The sequence below is a fragment of the Vulpes vulpes genome, chromosome 7 (genome assembly GCF_048418805.1).
Source record: "Vulpes vulpes isolate BD-2025 chromosome 7, VulVul3, whole genome shotgun sequence".
Lineage (NCBI taxonomy): Eukaryota > Metazoa > Chordata > Mammalia > Carnivora > Canidae > Vulpes > Vulpes vulpes.
Genome location: NC_132786.1, coordinates 19500046 through 19523845, shown reverse-complemented (window position 1 = coordinate 19523845; position 23800 = coordinate 19500046). Strand labels below are relative to the sequence as shown.

Here is a 23800-nt window from a genome sequence, read left to right as displayed (position 1 = left end):
CCTTTTCCCATGTATCAAGACCTCCCTTGGGCCCAGCTCCTCCTGCTTCCTATGTTGTGCCAATCATCCCTCAAGCCCTGTGGGGTAGGCATGATCTTCCCCTGTCACTGATGAGCACCTGGAGGCTCCAGGAGGGCGAGTGACTTGCCCGAGGTCATTCTGAAGCAATGAGCCGAGGCCACCTGACTCCTCAGCCTGTGCCCTTCCTTTGCATCCAGGAACCTCCTGGCCTTTCTGTGGGCAGTGTGGGGTTCCTGCTACTCCCCTCTAGTCTGTCCCTCCCTGGACTGCTGACGCTGGCTGCCTTGGGAGAGTGGGCCGTGCCTGCCACAGAGTGGCTCTAGGCGGAACTGCAGCCTGGCCCAGCCCTGGGCCCTGTGGTCTCTGCTTCGGGGAGCTACTGGGGGGAGGGGGGGCAGGCTGTCGGAAGAGGAAGCGGAGCAGAGCAGAGCGATGGGCAGGGCCCAGGGATAGGTAGGAGCTGGGCTAGGAAGGGGGAGGTACCTTCTGTGTGCTCAGTGCCAGCCCAAGACTTCCCCGGAGGCAGCTGGAGGCAGCTGAGCCGCAGACTCTGGACGCTTCTTCTCTGCTTTGAAGTTGTGTGAAGGTCAGGAGCCCCACCACCCACAGGCTGCAATTTGCTCTGTGCTGATACGGGCTCTGGCTGTCCTTGTGCCCCACCCCTGCCCTGTCTGACCTTCAGCTGCCCTCAGTGGCACCCACCCCCCATAATGCCAGCCAGGGGCCACTGGCCACCCTGGCTAAAGAGCTGGGAATGTGTGATGGGGAAGCCCATGGAAGACCCAGGCAACCTGACAGGGCCATGGGAGGTAGAGCCTCAGAGAGCCCTGGCTGACTTGGGGCCACCAGCTCTCCTTCCTTCCATGCCCCCTTGAAAATAGCAGCTGGAGCCTCCCCCCGCTCCACCCCCCAACCCATCCCTGTAGCCCTCAGGCAGGGCTCCAGTTCACATTTTTGGAATAACCAGGGCTTTGACAGGGTTATTTGAAAGGAAAAATTCTTTGAATGTCAGCAAAGGGAGAGGGCCAAGGGGGCTTTGCGTGTGAATATATGTCTGGAGTGGGGAGCTGGTCTGTACCATGAGGGGGCTGAGGGTTGGAGTTTCTTGAGTTTCTGCAGCTGTGCAGGCGGTGGGGTGGCAATTTGGGATGCCAGGGTCCTGGGCTCCCTGAGATGCAGAATGCAGAGAGGCCTGAACGGAGTAAGTGTGGGCTGTTGAGGCCTGGGGTTCAGACTCCTGGGGCTCTGTGTTGGGGGCAGGATCCCCAGGCCATCCTGAAGGGCTGGGCTCATCTGGGTTCTAGACACTGGACTTCTCAGAGATGAATTTCCTTGTGAGGAATGAGAATCCGGGGCCTGGATTACTGGGGTGTCAGGGGTGGTTGCTGGGGGTCTCCAGGGCTCGGGTTTCCTGGTCTCTGGCCTCTCCTTAGTCCTGATGAGGGCCAGTCCCCGTTCAGGCCGCTGCCGGCCATCACCATATTAGGGCATAAACTCTAGGCGGGCTGTCTGGGTGCCAAACGGTCTCCAGCTGGGCCCGGCCCCCTGCGGCGCCCAACACCACAGCCTGGCTTCAGCCAGGCCATGTCAGAGGCCAGAGGTCAAGGGACAGCTGCTGGAGGGAAACCCAGACAGAGCCCCCAGCTTAGGTCCCGTAGAGCAAGCTGTGAGGGCCAGGATGCGGTGAGTGGAAGGGCTTCGGGGTGGGGCAGAGGATTCCTGGCCAGCCCTTCCTCTGGCCCAGCCCCCCTCAACCCAGTGCAGTCCTGTTACAGTTGATCTCACAGGATCTCCATCCACAAGCTTGATCCCACAGCCCTGAAAAGTGCTGATCTGCCTCCTTCTCCAGGCACCTGGCCTGCTCAGCTGAGGTTCGGTCCCCAGGGCCTCGATGACAGGCATCAAGCACTAGCCCAAGTATGTGGCCACCAGCCCCAAGTTTGTTGGCTTCTTCCTTGACTCACTTCACCACCCACACTTGCCCTCTACCCTTCTCCTTCTTGACCCTTCCCCCACAGTCAGCACTACTCCATCCCTCACACCTGCTGCTAGGTCCTGCTCCCCATTGCATTGTTCTGGGTGCCAGGCCCTTCAGAAGGGATGCGCACTCTGGGCAGTTAGACCCCTACAGTGCAGAGAAAACAGATGAGCACAGGGTAAGGAAGATGAGTCAAGGCAAGGCAAGAAGTCTCTGCCCCAGAAAGAGGGAGATGAGGATCATGTCTGGTCCTGGGAGGGTCCATAAAGAAGGAAGAACAGGACATTTCATCCAGGAGGGCTTCCTGATGGCGGGGATTCTGAGCTGGGCCTTAGGCAGAGGATGAGAATGCCGGGGTCACTTTCAGAGAGTGGGGAGAAGTGGCAGTGGTCTGGACGAGGAGCAGAGGTGGACTGGGTACATTTTGCCTGGAGGACTGACCTCACCTGGTACAGGGGCTCTGGTGACCAGAGAGAGCGAGTGAGAGAGAGATTGGAAGGGGAGGGAAAAAGTCAAGGAACAAGAGAGAAGAATGGGAAACAGGAATGAAAGGTCTAGAAGCAATGCTTCTCAACTCTTTGTTGAAGGATCACTTTCTTTATTTCCGTATGTCACAGACCAATCCTTTTGTGAAGCACAAAATCTCATGCTTGGATACTGTGGCAGTGCCAAATTGTGGTGATGGCTTCAGGACTCTCGCCCTCGACTTCTGAACTCTTGATGCTGTGTCCTGGCATAGCAGTTGGAGCTAATGTGGAGAGAGCAGAGTTGGAGACAGAGGGACTGCTAACTCTTCTATCCTGTCCAGGCCACACCAGGCATTGCCCTAGGCGCTTGGCATGCACCAATTTATTTACTCTTTATGACTCATGAGAAACTGAGAAAGAAGTGATTATCATTCCCATTTCAGAGGGGAGAAAGATGAGGTACAGGGAGGCTAAATCATCAAGGAAGCATAAGTGACATGAAGCAGCAGAGCTGGAATGCCCGAGGTCCTGGGCTTGAAGTCCCTGGGCTTCCCTGCTTTGCTAGACTGCCTGGCACCAGGGACAGCAAGGAAAGATCGAGAGGCTGGGGAGGGATGAGCAGAGAGACACAGAGAGGGCCCAGCATGCTGGAGTGGACAGGTTGAGGAAAGGGGCTCACAGTGGCCAGCATGTGGCAGAAGGAGGGGTCTGTGCAGGACACACCTAGAAGGAGGGGCCAGGAAATGTGTGTGTGGGCTGCAGGGCAGGTGTGGAGTGGCCCCATCAGGCTCTGCTCTACCCACTTGAGGGGCCCTGCTGTCATAGTGGCCACATCCTCTGCTCTGCAGGGAGCTGCTTCCTGTGCCTGGTGGATGTGGTGCCCGTGAAGAACGAAGATGGAGCTGTCATCATGTTCATCCTCAACTTTGAGGTGGTGATGGAAAAGGACATGGTGGGGTCCCCGACCCATGACACCAATCACCGTGGCCCCCCCACCAGCTGGTTGGCCCCAGGTAAATGCAACCATGCTCTCGGGTCCCTTTCCTGAGGCCTTGAGGTGACCCAAGGCCAGCGCTCTGCAGGAAAGGCTGTTGGGGGTGCTCCTTTCAGAGGCTGGGAAGACAACACCAAGGATACGGTCTAGTCCCATCTGGCTCAGGATGGACAGGTGGGGGTGGAGTGACTGATTGAGTCCGGGTTTACAGGTCCTTGGGACAGGACTGCACCTGGTTTCCTGGCCTTACCTGCTGGGTTCCTACCATAGCCTCTCCTGGAGTGGTCCCGCATCGAGCCCCAGGAAAGGGGGATTCACCTTTCCTACATGGTCCTGGCCACCTCAGAGTGGCTCCCCTGCTCATTGCAAGGTTCCCTCAGGGATTCATCTCCCTCCCTATGTTGCTTCCAGCCCCCCAGTCCTTGTTCCTGGACTGGCCAGCTCCCTGCTCTGGCCTTGGCTGATGGGGGAGAGGATTTGAGGGAAATGCTCGCCATGATTGGAGACCTGAAGGCCTCATCTCATTCTCTCATAACACATCTTACTTCTCCATGAGATCCTTTTTGGGTTTAATTTTTCCCTCCAAGTCTTGGCAAAAGATTCCACCTCTTGGTTTCTCGGGCTCCAAGAAGTGAGGGTTAAGAACACTGGCCTTACCTGTTCTGCAGGTACTATCTACAAGATGGCAGGGCATTGCAGGAAGTGCTCCTCCAGACAAAGGCAGGCCCTGCCATTTACTATGTGACCTCTAGCACATCACTTGACTTGTGTATGCCTAAATTTCCTCCGGTCTAAACTGGGGAGAATGTGATACCCACCAGTACGGTTGGGAGAGTCATGCATGGTTTATGTAGAGCCCACCATGACCTGTGAGGCCCAAGAAATGGCAGTTTATTATTGTCAGAGCCTTAGATAAGATTGTATTCTAGAGGTTTTCTGAGGCTTGAGTTCTGTGCAGTGGCGGCTGGGGGGAAGGGGTGCTGCCTGCCAGGGCTCCCGGGCCCCCACCTCCCTCCCCTCAGGGACTGGCGTTCTAGCTTCCAGGCTTCCCTGCTCTGGGCTACCCCCCTCGTGTCCCCATGGCCGGCACACCTCTCCTCTCCCCGCAGGCCGAGCCAAGACCTTCCGCCTGAAGCTGCCTGCGCTGCTGGCCTTGACGACCCGGGAGTCCTCAGCACGGCCAGGAGGTGTAGGCAGTGCGGGCGCCACGGGGGCCGTGGTGGTGGATGTGGACCTGTCACCTGCGGTGCCCAGCCGCGAATCGCTGGCCCTGGATGAGGTGACGGCCATGGACAATCACGTGGCAGGGCTGGGGCCTATGGAGGAGCAGCGTGCGCTGGTGGGCTCCAGCTCCCCACCTGCCGGTGCACCTGAGCCGCTCCCGTCACCCCGAGCACACAGCCTCAACCCTGATGCCTCAGGCTCCAGCTGCAGCCTGGCCCGGACGCGCTCCCGGGAGAGCTGCGCCAGCGTGCGCCGGGCCTCCTCAGCCGATGACATCGAGGCCATGCGTGCAGGGCTGCCCCCGCCACCTCGCCATGCCAGCACCGGTGAGGGCCCTGACGCCTGTGGGAACTGCTCTCCCACTCACCAGGCCTACCCCATTCAGGGGGCCCTCAGCTTTCTCCCTCTCAGCCCTGGCCTGTGTGCCTGGGAGATGGAAATCCCATTAAGCACTTACTTAATCCCATTAAGTGGCCTTTTACTCCATTAAATGTCCATTCATCCCATTACATTCTTCCACTCACAGAGCCTTTGCTGGCTGGTGGAGCTGGCTCTGCCAGGGTGGCCCGGAGGAGGGATGGCCATGGGGGGTGTGAGGGGCAGGAGAGGCAGGCCTCTGGGTCCCAGCTACCACTTGGCTCTCTGGCAGACCCTATGGAGGATCTTCCTCCATCATCTCCTAGCTGCACCATGGTGTGCTTCCTTCAAGTGGCCAGACCTCTGGCCTTGTTTCTTAGGGACTGCTCATCTCCTGAGTCGGCCTTACTGACTCACCATATCCCATGGCCCAGTTCACACAGGGCCTGGTCTCTACCTCAGCCTGTCACCCTGACCTGGCTTTCCCCTCCACTCCAGGGGCCATGCACCCCCTGCGCGGCGGCCTGCTTAACTCCACGTCAGATTCCGACCTTGTGCGCTATCGTACCATTAGCAAGATTCCCCAAATCACCCTCAACTTTGTGGACCTCAAGGGGGACCCTTTCCTGGCTTCACCCACCAGTGACCGGGAGATCATAGCACCCAAGATAAAGGAGCGGACCCACAATGTCACTGAGAAGGTCACCCAGGTAGGTGTTTGGCTCCCTGGCTCTCCTCTTACCTTGGAGGAGCTTAGAGGGAGTGGGAGTGGGCCGTGGTGAAAGGAGAGGTCCAGTCAGTAAGGGACTCTTGAGGGTGTGCAGATCCACTGGCTGGAGATGGGGGTGGGAGGGTTCTGGAGCTGGGGTGAGAGAGAACAAGTCTGAGAGGTCCTGAGAAAGGGGACTGCAGGGAAGAAGAGGGGAGGGGAGGGGACAGAGGAAGGCAAGGGGACTTGGGACAGGACAGAGACAACAGGTTGATGGGGCACAGGGAAGACAGGGTAGATGAGGCAGGGTGGGCCAGAGAAGGCAGTTACAGGGGCGTGATGGGGTCTGTTCACGGGGTGGGAAGGAGGTTTTGGGCAGGGTGGAGGCAAACCTATGGGAGATTTCAAATTAGAGGGGACCACGATTCTTCTAGGCCAATGTGATAAGGTAGGTGGAGGGTGGGGATCCTATTCTAGGGCCAGAATGGCTTGAAGGTGCCCATCCCTGTCCCCAAACCACAGGACAGGGCAGTTTGCTTCCCCTGTTGGGAGGGGAGTATATGACAATGGGTGTATAGATACAGAGGGACGAGGTCCCTGGATCTTGGGCCAGAGAAGACAGCCAGCCGTTGGGGGCATTGCCTAACACTGTCCTGTGGCATGGCCAGCCTGGTCTCCTGGCCCCTCCTGGCAGCAAGATTGCTGGCACCACCCCCACAGCCCAATGCATTCCAGCTCCTTCTTCAGTTCTGGCCTTGGGGCTGGGTGGGGGTCCTGGCAGTAGGGGAGGAGCCCAGTAGGGGAGGAGCCCAGGACCATGGGGGCCGCTGTCCCACACCTGCTGAGCATCATTCTCATTACTCCCTACTGCCCCTTCTGCAGCAGCTCCCTGAGTTGGCCCTAGTGAGGGAGCTGCCCTCTTTCCCTTGCTGTTCTTGCTGCCAGCCTCCTCGGCCCTCCTCCTGGCCCTGCTCCTGCTGCCTCTGGCTCTCTGGGCCCCTGCCAGGTCTCCAGCCCCTTGGCCTTGACTCCAGAATGTTCCCCCTCACCCCAGGGCCCATATCTGGCTGCCTGCCCCTCTCCCCCCTCCTGCCTCTGCCTCTCTTCCCACCTGGAGCCCCAGATGTCTGCCCTGCTCCTGGGCCCACAATGTGTTGTGGTCTGTGCATGGTCTCTATGTGGCAGTGTGCGTGTACGTGTGCGTGTGTGTGTGTTCCTGGCTTTGCCTGTCACCGGGCAGTCTCTCCATCTCTGGGTGTCTGTCTGACTCTGGCTGGCTGGGCACTGGACCGGCGGGGCGGGGGTGTCGGGGAGACCATTAATCTGCGGTGACAGGCCTGGCTGCCCGGGGGAGGGGGAGGGGCACGGGCTGCGGGAGCGGCTGCTGCAGGAGCCCTGAGCGGGCCGCGGGGGAGGGGGCCGCTGGCCAGCCCGGGCGGGGCGGGGGAGCCCAGTGTGGCAGGGTGGGGGTGGGGACCTGGGAGGAGGGGCCGGCTGAGGAGCTGAGGTTCCGACCGACCGCGGCGCTGCTGCTGGGCTGGCGGCCGGCAGAGCTCGGCACCCTGGCAGCGGGGCCCGTACCGGGGGGCCATGGGCAGCCCAAGCCAGGTGGGCTGCTGGCCACACTCACTGCCAGGGTGACCCCGGCCCCGGGGCCCAGCCCCAGTGACCCTGGCTTCATGCCAGAGGCTGCCCTGGAAGCCAGGCCGCCAGCCTCTGGGGCGCAGACTGGGCTGGGACTGCTGCTGGGGTGCAGGTGAGGCGCTGGCCGGGCCCTCGGGCTCCAGGGCAGGCAGGCTGGGGGGAGCCAAGTCCTCCATGGCGGCCCCAGCAGGGAAGGCAAGCGGGACAGGGGCCCTGCAGCCCAGGGCCCAGAAAGGCCGGGTGAGGCGGGCCGTGCGCATCTCCAGCCTGGTAGCCCAGGAGGTAGGTGACCCCCTACCCCAGCTACTCCTCCTCCCTCCCTGGGCTGGGGCACTGAGAGATAGGTGGTGGCAAGTGGGGTGCGGCCTGGTGGGCTCTGGCTCCTGGGCCGGGCTGGGTAGGGAGAGGGCTTCTGCGAAGCAGGACGGTTTGGGAGCCGTGGGGTCCGCAGCTCTGCTCATCCACTGCTGGCCCCTGCTTGCTCTCCTCCAGGCCTTCTGGGCCTTGGTGGACAGTGTTTTTTTCTTGCCAAGGCTTCCCCTCTCCCATGGCTCCCGTGGCCCACAGTCCTGGCTCTAAATACAAAAGGAGGAGGGGGAGAACAGGAATTAAATGGGTGACCAGGCAGGATGACAGTGGGCAAATGGGAGGAGAGAAGCATGGTGGGACAGTGAGAGGGCTGGTCCGCAGGCCTGGCCTGCCAGGAAAGCTCTGGGACTCTGACACTCCCCACTGTGTGCTGGCGTGGATGCTGTGGTGGGGGGAAGGAGGCTTGGGGTACTTCAGGGGTCCGGGTTTGGAGGAGTATGTGGGGCTAGGGGCCCGGGATGGTGGTGAGGGCGGGCTGAGCCACCTGGATCACCTCTTTCCAAGCAGCCTGACAGGCAGCCTGACATACTGGTGGCTGTGCTGCCTTCCCCTAGGCTTATGATTCTGTAGGCGCCTCCTGGAGTCACCTCTCTGCCCCCAGGGGCTTCTGTCTGCCTGAAGCAGGCTCAGGGCAGTTGGAGGTGGCTTAGGAGTGAGCCTGAGAATTCCACTCCTCTGCCACCTGAACTCTCTGCATTGCCATGATCATGTGCTCCTCTCAGCTAGGATCTGGGATGGGTTGGAAGGATCCCACCCAGAGGTGAGGACCCAGGATTTGGCTTAAGCAAGCGTCAGTATTCTGTGGGACAACGAGTCCAGGAGGGATTACAGACCTGGGCCAAAGCCATATGGTCAGCTGGTAGTGGCAGAGCAGAGCTTGGCCCCTGTAAGATGAGGTCTGTGGGTCCAGGGCTTTGTCCCAGAGTGTGCACTGGTGCACTGAGGCTGTGCTGGTTTTGCTGGTGCAGACTCAGGTTGGGGCAGGGTCATGCTGTGGCTGTGGTCCAACACATTCCCCAGGGGGTCTGGCCTTTCAGGCTTGGGGAGGAGACCCCGCCAGGGGCAGTTACCTTCTGCTCCCTTGTCTGTGGGGGTCCTGGCCGGTTCTTTTTCAGTTCTTCTTTGACCTACGAAAGGCTACTGGCTCATGCTCTCTGCCTTAAGGAGCAAGGAGCCTGAGGTGAAGGCAGGGCAGAAAGCAGGGTCCCCAGGCCCCAGCTGTTCCCCCCCTCATGAGATAGCTCTCGAGCTACCATGTCTCCCTTAGGGTGGCCAAATCCCTAACTAAGAGGCTTCTTTTTAACTTCCATTTACTTCCTCTAAGGAGATGGTCTCTAAACAGTCCATCTGGAGTATGAATGGGAATCTTTGGGGGTTCCACCCACCCCGACTCTCTCCCAGTCCAGAGGCCTGAAGTGGGGCCCTGGCACTCAGTACTTCCTGGCGTGGGGCCAGCAACCTTGGTTCTTAAGGGTGTGTATGAGGTCTTGGGTTTGGCTGCCTGGGAATAGCAGCGCCAGGCCTGGAGGGCCTAGGGATGGAGTGTGGGGTTGAGTCACATGTCCGTGAGAGAGAATTCTAGGGGGCAAGGGGAGGCAACAGGGGACAGACGGGCTCCTGGCCCAGTATAGGAAAGCTGGGCTGTTCTTCCTACTTTGGCTTGGGAAGAGAATGGCATGGCTGCTGCTATTTGGTGTGGATGGCAGGCCTGCCTCTGCCCGACTGTTTGAGCCTGTGCAGGGCTGGGTATGACGCTTCTGAACATTCGCCCATGTTCACCTCTGTCTGTATACATGTGGGTACGTCTGTGGCTGGGTTAGGTCTTCTGTGGGCTTTTATAGGTGTGTGGGAAGGCGAAGCCTGGGGGCTGCCTTGGGTATGGGGACAGGGAGCTGGGTAGTGGCAGGGGTGTCTTGATCTCTCCCCAAGGGAGACCAAGGGGCCTGAGTCTGGGTGGCAGGTACTCTGGGGCCAGTGGCAAAGGGACCCTTAGGCCCTCAGTACCCAGGCTGCTGGTAGTGGCACCTCTATGGGAACTGCAGTGACCACCAGCACTTTATGTGTGGAAGCACGCTCCTGAGGCCCTCACCCAGGCTAGGAGCGTTAGCCCTTAGAGCATTTTCTATAACTGGGATCACGGTATCTGTGTGTGTGTGTGTGTGTGTGTGTGTGTGTGTGTGTGTGTGGTGTTCGGGGGGTGTAGTGGAGTTATAACCAGAGGTATGGGTGTGCGTTGCTGGTGGGGAGCCGTGCATCTGGATACTACTGCCTGGTGCCCTGAGCTCAGGTAGCCAGACAGCAGGTCCATGTGCTGCATGGGCAAGTGTGGTGCCTGAGTGACAAGGCGGTCAGCGGCTCTGGTCACTTGGCTGAGGGGGGAGCATTGTGACTGACACTTACTGGCGTCTTCCTTACTCTGCTCAGCCTCTTCTCTGGAGGCTCCAGCAGAAATGTCATCTGCTCCTACCCTGGAGATCCCATGGGCCTGTCCTCCCCTGCCCCAGCCCCCAGTGGGACATCATTCCATCACCCTCACCTTCCCTGCCTGTCCAGGTCCTGTCCTTGGGAGCTGATGTGCTGCCAGAGTATAAGCTGCAGGCACCACGCATCCACCGCTGGACCATCCTCCACTACAGCCCCTTCAAGGCAGTGTGGGACTGGCTCATCCTGCTGCTGGTCATCTACACAGCTGTCTTCACACCCTACTCGGCCGCCTTCCTGCTGAAGGAGACAGAGGAGGGCCCCCCGGCCCCCGACTGTGGCTATGCCTGCCAGCCCCTGGCTGTGGTGGACTTCATCGTGGACATCATGTTCATTGTGGACATCCTCATCAACTTCCGCACCACCTATGTCAATGCCAACGAGGAGGTGGTCAGCCATCCTGGCCGCATTGCTGTCCACTACTTCAAGGGCTGGTTCCTCATTGATATGGTGGCTGCCATCCCCTTCGACTTGCTCATCTTTGGCTCTGGCTCTGAGGAGGCAAGTTGGCAGGGAGGCAGAGGCTAGAAAAGGAGAGAAGGCGGTGAGGCACAGGGGCTAGTGAGAGGAAGGGGGCATGGTAGGTGCCTCAGGTAACTCATGGCTACCACCCCTCTCCACGGGAGCCACTTGCCAGGTGGTCCAGAGGGGCCACCTTTTTCTATTTGTCTATCCAAAGAGGCCACCATATTCTAATCACCCAGAAGTGGCCTGGGAACTTGTGGGGATCCTGGCCAGGCACCTTAGGGTGGACATTTTACCTTTCAGAGCCCCATTCTCAGCAGGGGGACCACAAGCCATCTGTCACAAAGAGGAGCCCTTTGTCACAGAGCTAGCATGCAGATTAATGAGACTGTGCTGGGCTTAGGGGAATGGGAGGTGCTTGAGTCATTAGAAGGTTCTGGGAGGAAGTCTTTGGGGGATTTTACTTCCAGTGACCCCAAGTGCTGCAGTGCCCCCCGCCCCACTCCTCACTTGGCTCCCACACTAAACATCTCTCCCCCAACAGCTGATCGGGCTGCTGAAGACAGCGCGGCTGCTGCGGCTGGTACGCGTGGCAAGGAAGCTGGACCGCTACTCAGAGTATGGGGCGGCTGTGCTCTTCCTGCTCATGTGCACCTTCGCGCTCATTGCACACTGGCTGGCCTGCATCTGGTACGCCATCGGCAACATGGAGCAGCCGCACATGGACTCCCGCATCGGTTGGCTGCACAACCTGGGGGATCAGATCGGCAAGCCCTACAACAGTAGTGGCCTGGGTGGCCCCTCCATCAAGGACAAGTATGTCACGGCCCTCTACTTCACCTTCAGCAGCCTCACCAGTGTGGGCTTCGGCAATGTCTCCCCCAACACCAACTCGGAGAAGATCTTCTCCATCTGTGTCATGCTCATCGGCTGTGAGTTTAACCCTGAGGGTGGGCAGGGGGGAGAGGGGGCGTGGCCCAGAATCTGGGAGGAGCCTGTGATGGAGGAGAGGGAGGAGGCCAGATGGGCCACAGTGGGGCCCTGGGACTTAGAGGCTCCAGGGACTACCGTCGGGGCATATTTGGGGACTGGGACACCAGGCAGAGGCGCAAGTCAGAGCCCCAGGGCACAGGTACCCGGGCATCTCTGTGTATCTCTTGCGTGTGGTTACGCTGAGATGTGACTGCGTGTGTCATTGACCCGGTGCAGGGGCGGGCAGGGTCCCTCGGATGCTGATGGTCCCACTCACCCCCGCCCCCAGCCCTCATGTACGCCAGCATCTTCGGCAACGTGTCAGCCATCATCCAGAGGCTGTACTCGGGCACTGCCCGCTACCACACGCAGATGCTTCGGGTGCGGGAGTTCATCCGCTTCCACCAAATCCCCAACCCCTTGCGCCAGCGCCTGGAGGAGTATTTCCAGCACGCCTGGTCCTACACCAATGGCATCGATATGAACGCGGTGAGGCCACTGGACTCCCACTGGACTTCGAGAAGGGCTGGTGGTGGGCTGGATGGGGCAGGGTCACAGTGAGACTTCTCTTGGTGCAGTGAGCACCCCTGACAGCATCACACACGATGGTTCAGGTGGTCACAGTTAGTGCTTAGAAGGCCCCCAAGAGAGATATTCTCCTTTTGCTAATGGAGTTCATTTTCTGGGAGAACTCTCACCATGGGGCAGGCCGAACCAGGCTCTTACATGTAGGCGGAGCATTTGAATCTTACAACAACCCCAGGCAGGAACTGGTCTCTGCACTTTACACAAGAAAATGGAGACAGAGAGCAGCAAGGCCTCATCGTCCTGAGGGCGCAGGGCTAGAAGGGGTGGACTCTCTGATGCTCCTCCCAGGGTCTCAGGGCCGGGTGCCTGAAGACAGGGTGCTGAGCCAGCCCACCGCCCCCAGGTGCTGAAAGGCTTCCCCGAGTGCCTACAGGCGGACATCTGTCTGCACCTGAACCGCTCGCTGCTACAGCACTGCAAGCCTTTCCGAGGGGCCACCAAGGGGTGCCTGAGGGCCCTGGCCATGAAGTTCAAGACAACACATGCACCGCCAGGGGACACGCTGGTGCATGCTGGGGACCTGCTCACCGCCCTCTACTTCATCTCCCGGGGCTCCATCGAGATCCTGCGGGGGGACGTCGTCGTGGCCATCCTGGGTATGGGGCTAGGTAGCAGCGGGTTAGAGGGGGGACCAGGTGCTGGGCAGGAAGTGCCTGCCGAGGCCTGGAGAGAGGTCTCAGCTCTCTGAGGACACAGTTGTTGGGGCTGTAGATGCAGGACTGCCTGCAGGGATCTTCAGGTCCTTTAATTCACTTAAGCATAGGCCCTCCAAGAGGGGCATGGGTGGGGCTGCTGAACTCTGGGGGTCCTTGCATTCTGCTCTCCCTCAGGCTCTCCCCACAGGCAGTGACATTCTTGCTTCCTTAAAGCAGGACCAAACTGGATACTCCAGGATGGGCCGTGGAGGGAGGTTATGCATCTGATTTTACTGAGGAAATTTACCAAGTTCCCTGCAGCCTCAGTGACACAGCCCAGTCCAGCCCTCACCCTCTCCAAAGCAAAAGGAATCTTGCCCCTCTTCCCCTCCCATCCTTTCTGTCCTACCTGTACCTGGGCAGGCAGGTGTGCCTGGCAGGGGACTTCCTGCCCTCCGCCTGTCCCTCCCTTGGCCCCCTACAGATGCTCCTTAGTGCAGATGTATCACAGTGGGCCTTTTTAGATTTTTACTTCTCAGTTCAGCACAAACACCTGTACTCACTCCACAAACATCCCAAACACAACTAAAACCAAAGTTTCACCATATAACACTTAACTTTACTATGTGTGATACATTCTGGGGTTATCCGTTCTGTGCTGTGATCAGCTATGCTATCCCGTTTTCTTTTGGTAAACAAAATGCTGGGCTTGTTTCACTCCTGTGTTATGATCTCAGCTTGAACACTGAGGGCACAGTGATTGGCCAGGAGGGGTTTGGGGCTTGGGGTTTGGAGGGGAGTAAAGGTGGGCTTAGAACCCAAGGAAGTCAGGGCCATGGGCAGAGAGGAATATTCAGGCCAGTCCTGCTGGCTGCTTCCAATTGTTGGGAGGCAGGGAAGGCCAAGCCCTCTCTCCCATCTCCCCCACCACACTGATGGCCATGAGCACAAGTCCTGCCTTTGGAGGGACTGGGGATAGTGGATGCTTCCCTGGATCTGGGGCCTGGGGCTGGTGGGTGGGTGATCAGACTGAGGGGAGGCCCCCAGCCCAGTGTGAGAATGCCCAGAAGACAGGTGCCTGTGGCCTGCGCTGTGGCCCAGGGGCTGAACCCCCACTCTTGGTGGCCTCCAGGGAAGAATGACATCTTTGGAGAGCCTTTGAACCTGTATGCTCGGCCTGGCAAGTCCAACGGGGACGTGCGGGCCCTCACCTACTGTGACCTACACAAGATCCACCGGGACGACCTGCTGGAGGTGCTGGACATGTACCCTGAGTTCTCTGACCACTTCTGGTCCAGCCTGGAGATCACCTTCAACCTTCGGGATGTGAGTGGGCTCCCCTGCCCAGGCTGCGCGCGGGTGGCTGCTCCCAACTGTGTCATCTCTCAGGGCCCATTTCCCTGCCTGTCAAACCCTACAGCAGTTGGATGAGGTGAAAGTCCCAGCCTCAGCTCCGGTCCTAGGGCAGAGGGGACATTTGTGCACCAGCGCTTCCTCACAGCGGGTGCTCTGGGCCCCACTTTCTACGTTAACGAGGGGGACTGGGCTGACCTGGGCCGGGCAGGTGGCCGCTGAAGGGCCCTGACACCGCTTTTGGTTCCAGACCAACATGATCCCCGGATCTCCCGGCAGCGCGGAGCTGGAGAGCGGCTTCAACAGACAGCGCAAGCGCAAGCTGTCCTTCCGCAGGCGCACCGACAAGGGTGAGGGGGGCGGGGTCAGCTCCTCCTGCGCTCTGCAGACTTCCGCGCCCCTACCTTCAGTGCCCCCGCGCTCTCACCCCACCGGCCCAGACCCTCTCCATTCCCTAACGCCCACTTGAACTGGCACCTCCTCCAGGAAGCCCTCTTCCATCCTCCTGGGCCGGTTGGTGGCCTCGGCTCCTTTGGGCCTCAAGTGGCTGGCGTCTTGGGCGTTGCCTTGAACTGATGTGGGGCTAAGGGGCAGGACGAGGGAGGGCGGGCGAGGGGGCCAGTGACGGGGGTCCGGGAGAGCCCCGGCCAGCTGTGCCACAGCCTGTGCTTGGGCTGTCAGTGGCAGTCGGAGCGACCTGGTCCCACTCCGGGAGCTCTCTGTCCCCTTGAGCGTGGAGGAGGTGGGGTGGGGGTAGGGTGGGGTTGAGGAAGAGCAGAAAAAACACCCGGGGACAAACCAGGGTGCCGTGGCCAGCCCTCCCCCCTCCTACCTCCCATCCACCCTCCATTCCCGCCCCCCCCCCGTGCCTCCTTCCTTCTCTGAGGCCCATTCTCTGTCTCCCACAGACCCGGAACAGCCAGGGGAGGTGTCGGCCTTGGGGCCGGGCCGGGCGGGGGCAGGGCCGAGTGGCCGAGGCCGGCCAGGGGGGCCGTGGGGGGAGAGCCCATCCAGTGGCCCCTCCAGCCCGGAGAGCAGTGAGGATGAGGGCCCAGGCCGCAGCTCCAGCCCCCTCCGCCTGGTGCCCTTCTCCAGCCCCAGGCCCCCCGGAGAGCCACCGGGTGGGGAGCCCCTGACGGAGGATGGTGAGAAGAGCAGTGACACCTGTAACCCGCTGTCAGGTAGGGTAAGGGCCACCCTGGATGGGTGGGGTGTGGCATCTGACCCGACCTCAACCCAGATCTCTGGTTCCAGGCGCTTTCTCTGGAGTGTCCAACATCTTCAGCTTCTGGGGGGACAGTCGGGGCCACCAGTACCAGGAGCTGCCTCGCTGCCCTGCCCCCACCCCTAGCCTCCTGAACATCCCCCTCTCCAGCCCATGCCGGCGGCCCCGGGGCGACGTGGAGGGCAGGCTGGATGCTCTCCAGAGGCAACTCAACAGGTGAGGACGGCTCTTGGGCTCGTGCTCAGTCTGAAGCTGTGGGTGTCCAGGGGGTGGGTATAGCGGGTTGTGTGTGATCTGTGGGTTTCCGGCAGTGTTCTGGAGCGAAGGGAGGATTACTGCTCCATGTAGGCCTTATTGTGCACGTTGCACCTTGACCTCCTCCTTCCAGTCAGTGCTGAGACCAGGGCTGCATACCTAGTACCAGCCAGCTGGTCCATAGGGTGGTCCCCAAGTCACAGTTCCTGGTGTCTCCGCATCCCCGAGAGCCAGAGCATCCTCCTCCTTCTTGCCCCAGGCTGGAGACCCGGCTGAGTGCAGACATGGCCACTGTCCTGCAGCTGCTGCAGAGGCAGATGACGCTGATCCCACCTGCCTACAGTGCTGTGACCACCCCGGGGCCTGGGCCCACCTCCACCTCCTCTCTGCTGCCTGTCAGCCCCATCCCCACCCTCACCCTGGACTCGCTTTCTCAGGTAAGTCCAAAGCCCTCTCCCTGCCCAAGGCACCCCAGCCCTGCCTTTTCTGCCCCAGTTCCACCCCAAACCTGCTTTGCTGTGCTTTTGCTTGGCACTGGACCTCAGCGTTCCCCCCAACCCTATTTCTGCCCTTGTCCCAGACTATACTCTTGGAGGAAGGCTTCCTTAGGAGTGCAGGCACAGGGCCAAGTGGGAGAGTCCCCAAACCAAAGCCCCCCAAAAGCTGGGCAAAGGAAGCCAATAGGCTGAGAGATGTCACCTACATGACCAGATCTACTCAAGGTATCTGGGTCATGGCCATGAGTAGTCTCTTGAAGAGGGGCCTGGTAGAGCCTGAGACTTGGGAGTGGGTGCAGCTTGCCAGGGCACCCTTGGGATGGGGTCCCAGCTCCCTGCTGTGCCTGACACTGCTCAGCTGTGGCTCTACTGCCAACCAACCGCTCTCACACTAGCCACTTTGCAGGGGTGTCTGGAGGGCTTTGGCTAAGCCCCAGGGTAGTGCCTCTCTCTTCTGCTGGAGTGGGCCTCTGTCACCCTTTGTTCTCTCCTGAGTGGACATGGCTGTTGCCAGCCTTCTAACAAGACAGCTGTGCCTGGGCCCCAAGAAAGGGGCTCTTCTGGCTCCCAGAGGTGGCCTGGGATCTGCTCCCCCCTTCCTCTGGCATCTGCTCCCCCTCCCATCTGCTGCCTGCTCCTGTTTGCAGACACCAGAGCCCACGTCAGCAAATGTGCCAGTCTCCCTTCACGGCCTCCCCCGCAGAGATCTCACAGCACACACTCTGTCAGCATCCACAAACCCCTCCTGCCTGCCCTGGCACTCTCCCTGGCCTTCCAAGGCCTGGCCAGCAGCCTGCCTCTGTTTCTAGGTCCCTGAGTTCTTTCTAGATTGCAAGAGGGAGCCTTGTTTCTCATTCTGTACCAACCCAGGGCCTCTTATTCTGGGTTGGGTTTGGATTCATCTGCCCTGTTCCCCAGGGAAGGGAGGGACTATGACCCTGAGTTCTCCCCTGCATCAGGGGCCTGCTCCTGGGGCTCCCAAGGTTGCCACCTCCCCGTCGTGGGTCTTGCATGTGGAGAGTGCATGTCTCTCCTTCCCACCTCAGCACCTCCTTTTGTGCTTCAAGGCTGCTCTGTGTGCCTTGGCCCTTCTCCTCGTCCCCTCTGATGCTCTTCTTTTCTCCCTGTGCCTGGCACCCAGTTTTCCTGACCCTCTCTGTTCTGTGACCCTTCCCTTTATTCACCTGCTGGCCCCCTGCATCCCCTTCCTCCCCTCCCACAGACACTTCGTCTGCTCACACTATGTTTTTGCAGGTTTCCCAGTTCATGGCGTTCGAGGAGCTCCCCCCGGGGGCCCCAGAGCTCCCCCAAGACGGCCCCCCTCGACGCCTCTCCCTACCGGGCCAGCTGGGGGCCCTCACCTCCCAGCCTCTGCACAGACATGGCTCAGACCCAGGCAGTTAGTGGGGCTGCCTGGTGTGGACACGTGGCTCACCCAGGGTTCAGCGCACTGCCTGGGCCCCTCCCCTCAGAGGCCCTGCCCGGGAGGCCCTGGCCAAGACAGGGGAGAGGACCAAGGACCGTGAAGGCACAGCCCCTCCCCCAGCCCTTGGGGACCATCTTCTCCTGCAGTCCCCTGGACCTCCATGGGAGGGGCAGGGGCAGGGACAGGGCCGGGCAGTAGATGGGGGGGTCTGTGGTCCCCCCACTGCCCTGGGGGCATTAGCTGGTCTAACTGCCCGGAGGCACCTGGCCCTGGGCCTTAGGCACCTCCAGGACGTTTCTGCTATTTACTGCTCTTATTGTTAAGGATAATAATTAAGGATCATATGAATAATTAATGAAGATGCTGATGACCATGAATAATAAATAATTATCCTGAGGCAACTCTAGTAGTACTGAGAGGGTGCGGCTATGGGCACCCTGTATCCCATGTTCACACTCACCCCACATGTGTTCACACTCATCCCATGCACACTGGGCTCTGTGGGAATCAGGGTGCGTCTGCGTGCACTGGGCCTGCAGGGGCTGCCCCAATACCTGGGTATGGAGTGTGTGTAGAGGGCTGTTCCTGGGGAGGGGGGTGGACATGGGTCATCTTCGGTGCTTCCTGCTTCTCTAGGGCCCTGCTTCCTTGTGGCCCTGGATTCAGGATAGCAAAGAACCTGCTGGATTGTTTTGAATAGAGGTCGTTCTAATGGGATGCCAGGTCTTGGTCCAGCCTCTCGGGGTCGTGTCTTTCTGGGTGGCATATTGGCTGCCAAAGCTGGCCCCACTGACTGATACTGCAGCCATACACTGGTTTGTCACCTTATACCTGTCACTAACCCAGCCCACACTAACCCTAACCTGGGGCTGTGCTGCTCAGTTCTGGTCCATATCCCCCAACCCTCTGACTTGCCTTACCTTGACCCTGACACACGTAGACTGTGTGTAGTTAGGCCCCCACAGCAACCCAGTTCTGGGCACACTGGTTTTCTCAGCCCCGGCTCAGAGCTCCCCAGGTGTCTGGCTGCAGATGGGCCTCACTTTGTTCACTATGATCTTTTGAGCACCTGTGATCCTTGAGAAGGTGAAAGTTTTTGGGTAGCTCATTGCCATTACTGGGGGAACAGTCACAGATGTATATTGTGATATATATCCTGAGGCCATGCATGCTGCTGGTCTTGTGGGGACACCCGGCCCCCTGGAGGAGGGGCCAGCAGTGACCATGGCAGGGCACCTGCTGGCCAGCAGGAGGAGCGGATGGGCAGTGGCCACCTCTGCTTGTAGGCAGTAGTGCTGCCAAAGGCCCCCAGTGCTGGTAGGGCAGTTTCCTACTTAATCCCCACAACCCCTGGCCCTTTGAAGTGTTAACTTCGCTTTATAATCAAATGTGGCCCATACCTGGGGTGGGGTTGGTGTTGGGAGCAGAGGCCCCGCCCCCAAGCAACCTGGAGGGTTCTTGCTGTGCCCAGAGGAGGGAGGAGAGAAGAGAGAGAATCTCCCCCTGTCCAGGGAAGTCTACACCAGGCCCTGGTCCTAGGATCCTCCCTGGGTCTGCTGCCCATGCTCCTTACTTGAGAGTTCGCACGCAGGACTTCCTGGTGGGTTGATGTATATGATGGGGGGGAAGGAGGTGGTGGGCAGACCCTCTCAGCAGAGGCAGAGACACAGAGAGGTGACCGTGAGGCTACTGGTGAGAAGTAATGTACAGACCATTCAGTGCTCCTGGCACGCTGGCTCTGTGAGAGCTGGGCCAAGTGCCCGCTCTCTGATGCTGGCTTCTCCTTGTTACCATCTGCCCTTGGCCTTAGAGCATCCTCATCCTGGAACTCAGCTACAGTTCACACCACTCTGCCCAGGTGCAGGAGTGGAGGTGGGAGGATGCTGAGCGAGGGGCTGGGTCCATCCAAGTGAGTCAGGGCTGGCCTTGGTGGGCATCTGGTGGAGAGTCAGCACCATACCAGCCCCCACAGTCGGTCACTGGCCTGGTGTGGACTTTGGTGCTTGTCTGTGATGAAAGCACATGATGTCCCAGCGGCAATGTGCTCAACCTGTACAGGGTGGGGGGCTGCCGGTGTGGCTAGGATGCCCAGGACCAGGTCCCTACCAGGAGCCACCTGCTGAGGTTCCAGGGTGGAGGGGGGGGGACAACACTTACTGGATCATTCTACCTGTCCAGATGCACCTAGGTGCTGGGTATGTGCGTCATTTAACTCTCAGGGGTAGGAGTAATTAGTCCAAGTGGAAGATTCATGCTCAGCATGGTAAGTGACTGGACGGCTGGCACTCACACTGCTGATAGGTGACAGTGCACAGCTTCAGAGTGCATAGCAGGAGTGACAGTAACTTCAGGGCATAGCCCTGGGGCTGACACTTGCTGGCGACAGGGTGTGGCGTCAAACCTGGCCGTGTGAGGCCTAAAAGGCAGGCAAGGGTGCTGTGACTGGGAGTGCAGCCCAGTTCAGGAGTCTAGCATGGAGACCCCTCAACTCTCATTCCTAGCCTGCTCTGGCCCTCCCCTCTCCTGGCCAGGTGACAGCCCCCTCCTCCTGACAGTCCGGGGTCAGGTTCTGCCCAGCACGCATGAGTAGTGCTATACCCTGTGGCTCTACCTGCATCCCTGGAGCTCTCTGCTGGGGTGACGAAGATCAAGTTTTTGGGCAGAGTCGGGCATGACCACCTGTAGTGGGGCCCTGGCCCCAGACTGGCTGGACCTTACAGGGTCCTTGTTGTATCCCTGAGACCTGAGAGTTCTCAGATGTGTTGGAGAAGTGTGGGTAGAGCTCGAGCTCCTGCATTCTAGTTGGGAGTACAGCCTAACGTCAGGCTACATCCCTCTGGGGGCCACCCTTGCTCTCTGTGCATCGCTCACTTATTTTATTTTATTTTATTTTATTTTATTTTATTTTATTTTATTTTATTTTATTTTATTTTATTTATTTTATTTTATTTTTTATGTTTTTATTTATTTTATTTTTTTTAAAAAAATTTTATTTATTCCTTAGAGACACACGGAGAGAGAGGCAGAGACACAGGTGGAGGGAGAAGCAGGCTCCCTGTGGGGAGCCCGATGTGGGACTCGATCCCGGGACTCCAGGATCACGACCTGAGCTGAAGGCAGATGGATGCTCAATCACTGAGGCACCCAGGTGCCCCTTGCCCACTCTTTTAATGTCTACCTCATCTTATTTGTTTTATTTTATTTCATTTTTGTAAAAGCCATCATTATAAATGCTTTGGAAGGGAGATGAGGGACCATCAGAAGCCAGCAGCCTGGGAGCCTGGTGGAAAGGGTGCCTAAGGGGTACCATTCCTAGGGCCCAGGAAGAGAGAAAAGGAGGCATGGGGACTGCTGTGCAGCCCCCTGCCTGCTAGGCTGTTCCTCTCCTAGTCTGAGGCAGTGGCAGCTCCATGGGGGTGGGGCATGTTCATTCAGTGGGACCTAGAGGAATGGGTCTAGGGCCTAGCAATGGGATGTGCTCAGTGTTTCCTGAATGGATGGATGATGGATGGATGGATGGATTCAAACACTGCGCTCCCCCCTAGGACAGAGACCCTTGGGTTGGAGATGGGGGCTGGGAGGCCTCACGTGGCTGGCAGAAGCAGAAGGAGGGCATCTTCCTAGGGCTCTGCCTCTCACCTTGTGTCCCCCCTCTCCCGCCCTGTCACCAAGTTTTCCCCTATGTCAGCCAGTCCTCATGTCTGCTCTACACAGTTCTGTGGCAACTGCTCACTGTCCCAGACAAGGACAGGGACTGTTCTGCTTCCCAGCACCACCCTCTTGGATGCTGTGTCCCCAGCCTGGCCAAACCTTCAGAGGCAGCTCTGCAGCCCGGCTGATTTTTCTAGAGTCTGTTCGCTACGAGGCCAGGGAAGGAGGTTTGATGTCAGGCCCTTTCTGCCAAAGGTGATGGTAAAGTCCCCTCTTCTCCCGCAGAGCCGGGCCCCCAAGTGTTGAGGATTTCTTGCCCGGAGGTGAGGGTTCTTCCAAACCAGGAGGGCCAGAAGGGTGGAGCCGGGGCTGGAAGAGGCTTGATGGGCAAGGAAAAAAATCCGGGCAGTTATCAACACCTGGGATGGCAGGTAGTGGATCCTGGCGCTGGAGTATGGTCAGGGATTGGGGATAGGACCCCACAACAGTACGGGCCCAGGCTGCCTCCTCCTATCTCCATCTCTGCACCTGAAGGCCCAGGAGCTGAATGAGGACCTGATGGTGTGTCCTTGCCTGGGAGCTCAGCCCCTGCTCAAGGTCCAGGTGCAAGCTCACCCCTGCTCTTTTCCTTACCTGGACTCTCGCCCCTGCTCAGCCCAGAGAGCGGCAGCTCTCACATTTCAGGAACAAATAAGAGTAATTGATACTCCTTGAGCACATCCTTTGTGGTGAGCCTTATTCCTGCTGCCTGATACCAAAGCCCAAGAGGCTGAAGTAACTTGCCAGACATCTGCAGCTCCAGAGAGGGGAGCAGAGTGCGGACCCTGTTGGGCCAAGCCTCCACCTGCTGGCTTAACTCTTGGGCACACTGCTGCCCTCGCTCTAGGGATGGTGACTGAGAGACCTTTGCAAGGGTCTGGGATTTTGAGAATCTTCTCTCCCCTGCAGACTTTTGTACCTTCTGCTCCTTTGTCTGGAGGGTCCTTTGGTGAATTCCTGCTGGTCCCCAGGTGATTCTTGCAAGAAACACTTGGTTCACCCTCTCCCTGGGGCCGGGGGCCCCTCTGTGCTACTGCAGCACCTTCTGCCCCGCTGTCCTCCCCTCCCTACCCTGAACCGCCGGATCTGGGGAGTTTATTGCCTCCGTGCTACGCTGTGTCCCTGTCTGCTTCCCCCCAGCATCAAGCACAGCAGCTCTCCCAGAGCAGGCACTGAGCAATTTCCTAAAGGAACATTTCTGAATTTGGGTGGTGATTAACAGTAAAATCCTTAACATCAAAAGGGCCCAAATGCTTGACTTTGGGGGGTTGTGTCTTCCTGTGCAGCTAGGCTCAGGGCATGAGGGCTGAGTAAGTGGCTTGGGGTTTCTGGCACTCCCTGAATCTCTCCTGCTACAAGCAAACATGGGCCTGGTACCCTGGAGGTGGCCCCTCAGGGTCCATGCTCTTTACATCTCCCACTTTGCTCCCTTGGCTCAGCTCAATACATGGGGATGGGTCCTTGCCCTGAGTTACAATTAGGGACCTTGTCTGGTGCCCTCTGAGGCTGGCATCCCTGCTGGTGGGCATCTCAGGGCACACTAGACATCCTGTGATGGCCACTGCTCACCTGAGCTTTGGGGAGCTCCTGTTCTGCTTCCCAGCACCACCCTCTTGGATGCTGTGTTCCCAGCCTGACCAAACCTTCAGAGGCAGCTCCGTAGCCCGGCTGATTTTTCTAGAGTCTGTTCTCTATGGGGCCAGGGAAGGAGGTTTGATGTCAGGCCCTTTCTGCCACTCACCTGCTCACACTGCATAAGCAGATGATACCAGAGCATGCCCAGGCCCTAAAGGGACAGATGGCCTGTTGGCCTACAGGACACAGCCTTTGTGTCAGTGTGGCACAAGAAGGTTCTCCTCTTCCTTTCCAGACTCGCCTGCCCTTATATTTCCTACTGCCATGAACCTGCCCCTCTGGCCCCGTGAGATCGTGCTCTGTCAACTGGGCTTGTGTTCTCTCTGCATTTGCTCCATCCTTCCCTCTTCTTGGAGTGCGAACTCCGTTAATTCTGGTCTGGAGAAATCCATCCATCCTGCCAAGTCTTAGCTCAGATCTGGTGAGCTAAGCTTCCCCTATAGCTCTGGCCTCAGATCTTTGTTAGAGCCCCTCGCCCCAGCCCCACCTGTTGTTTTGCCTTTTTTCCGGAAGGGGATGGGCTGAGTATTGGTCATCTTTCCATTTCTTCCAAAACACCTTCGTTGGGGCAGTGGAGAGACTTCGCAGGCACCTTGCCAGTATATCTTGCTGCCAGTGTCCAGTTTCCGGCTGGCGTCTGGTGGAGGGCTCCTGCTACTGTCCTGTGTGGCCATTAGTGCTCTGATGGCCGAGGGTGAGATAGGTCCCTCCTTGGGCTTTTCAGTTTCAACTTCAGGTCTGTGGGACACATATTTCCCCCGGGGTGGTGGACAATCCAGTGGGAAACTGGCTGCTCAGGTGAGATCTTACCTGCT

The 23800-nt window shown here is 58.8% G+C and overlaps 1 protein-coding gene across 5 annotated transcripts in view; it reads left to right on the top strand.

Moving 5' to 3' along the window:
• The window catches only part of KCNH2 (potassium voltage-gated channel subfamily H member 2), a 63012-nt gene extending 44951 nt beyond the window's left edge, over positions 1 to 18061 (top strand). For 4 of the 5 annotated variants that reach the window (XM_072763129.1, XM_072763130.1, XM_072763131.1 and 1 more), the window contains 13 exons: positions 3315 to 3479; positions 4570 to 5010; positions 5540 to 5751; positions 10317 to 10745; positions 11254 to 11641; positions 11971 to 12170; positions 12613 to 12865; positions 14037 to 14230; positions 14508 to 14607; positions 15166 to 15438; positions 15512 to 15698; positions 15997 to 16174; positions 17489 to 18061. In XM_072763129.1, the coding sequence (XP_072619230.1) occupies positions 3315 to 3479; positions 4570 to 5010; positions 5540 to 5751; positions 10317 to 10745; positions 11254 to 11641; positions 11971 to 12170; positions 12613 to 12865; positions 14037 to 14230; positions 14508 to 14607; positions 15166 to 15438; positions 15512 to 15698; positions 15997 to 16174; positions 17489 to 17638 (3170 nt within the window). In that variant the 3' untranslated portion in view covers positions 17639 to 18061. Of the gene's footprint in view, positions 1 to 3314; positions 3480 to 4569; positions 5011 to 5539; positions 5752 to 7236; positions 7677 to 10316; positions 10746 to 11253; positions 11642 to 11970; positions 12171 to 12612; positions 12866 to 14036; positions 14231 to 14507; positions 14608 to 15165; positions 15439 to 15511; positions 15699 to 15996; positions 16175 to 17488 lie in introns of those variants that run through there. The other variant, XM_072763132.1, reaches the window with a different exon arrangement.
• The last annotated feature ends 5739 nt before the right edge of the window (positions 18062 to 23800 follow it).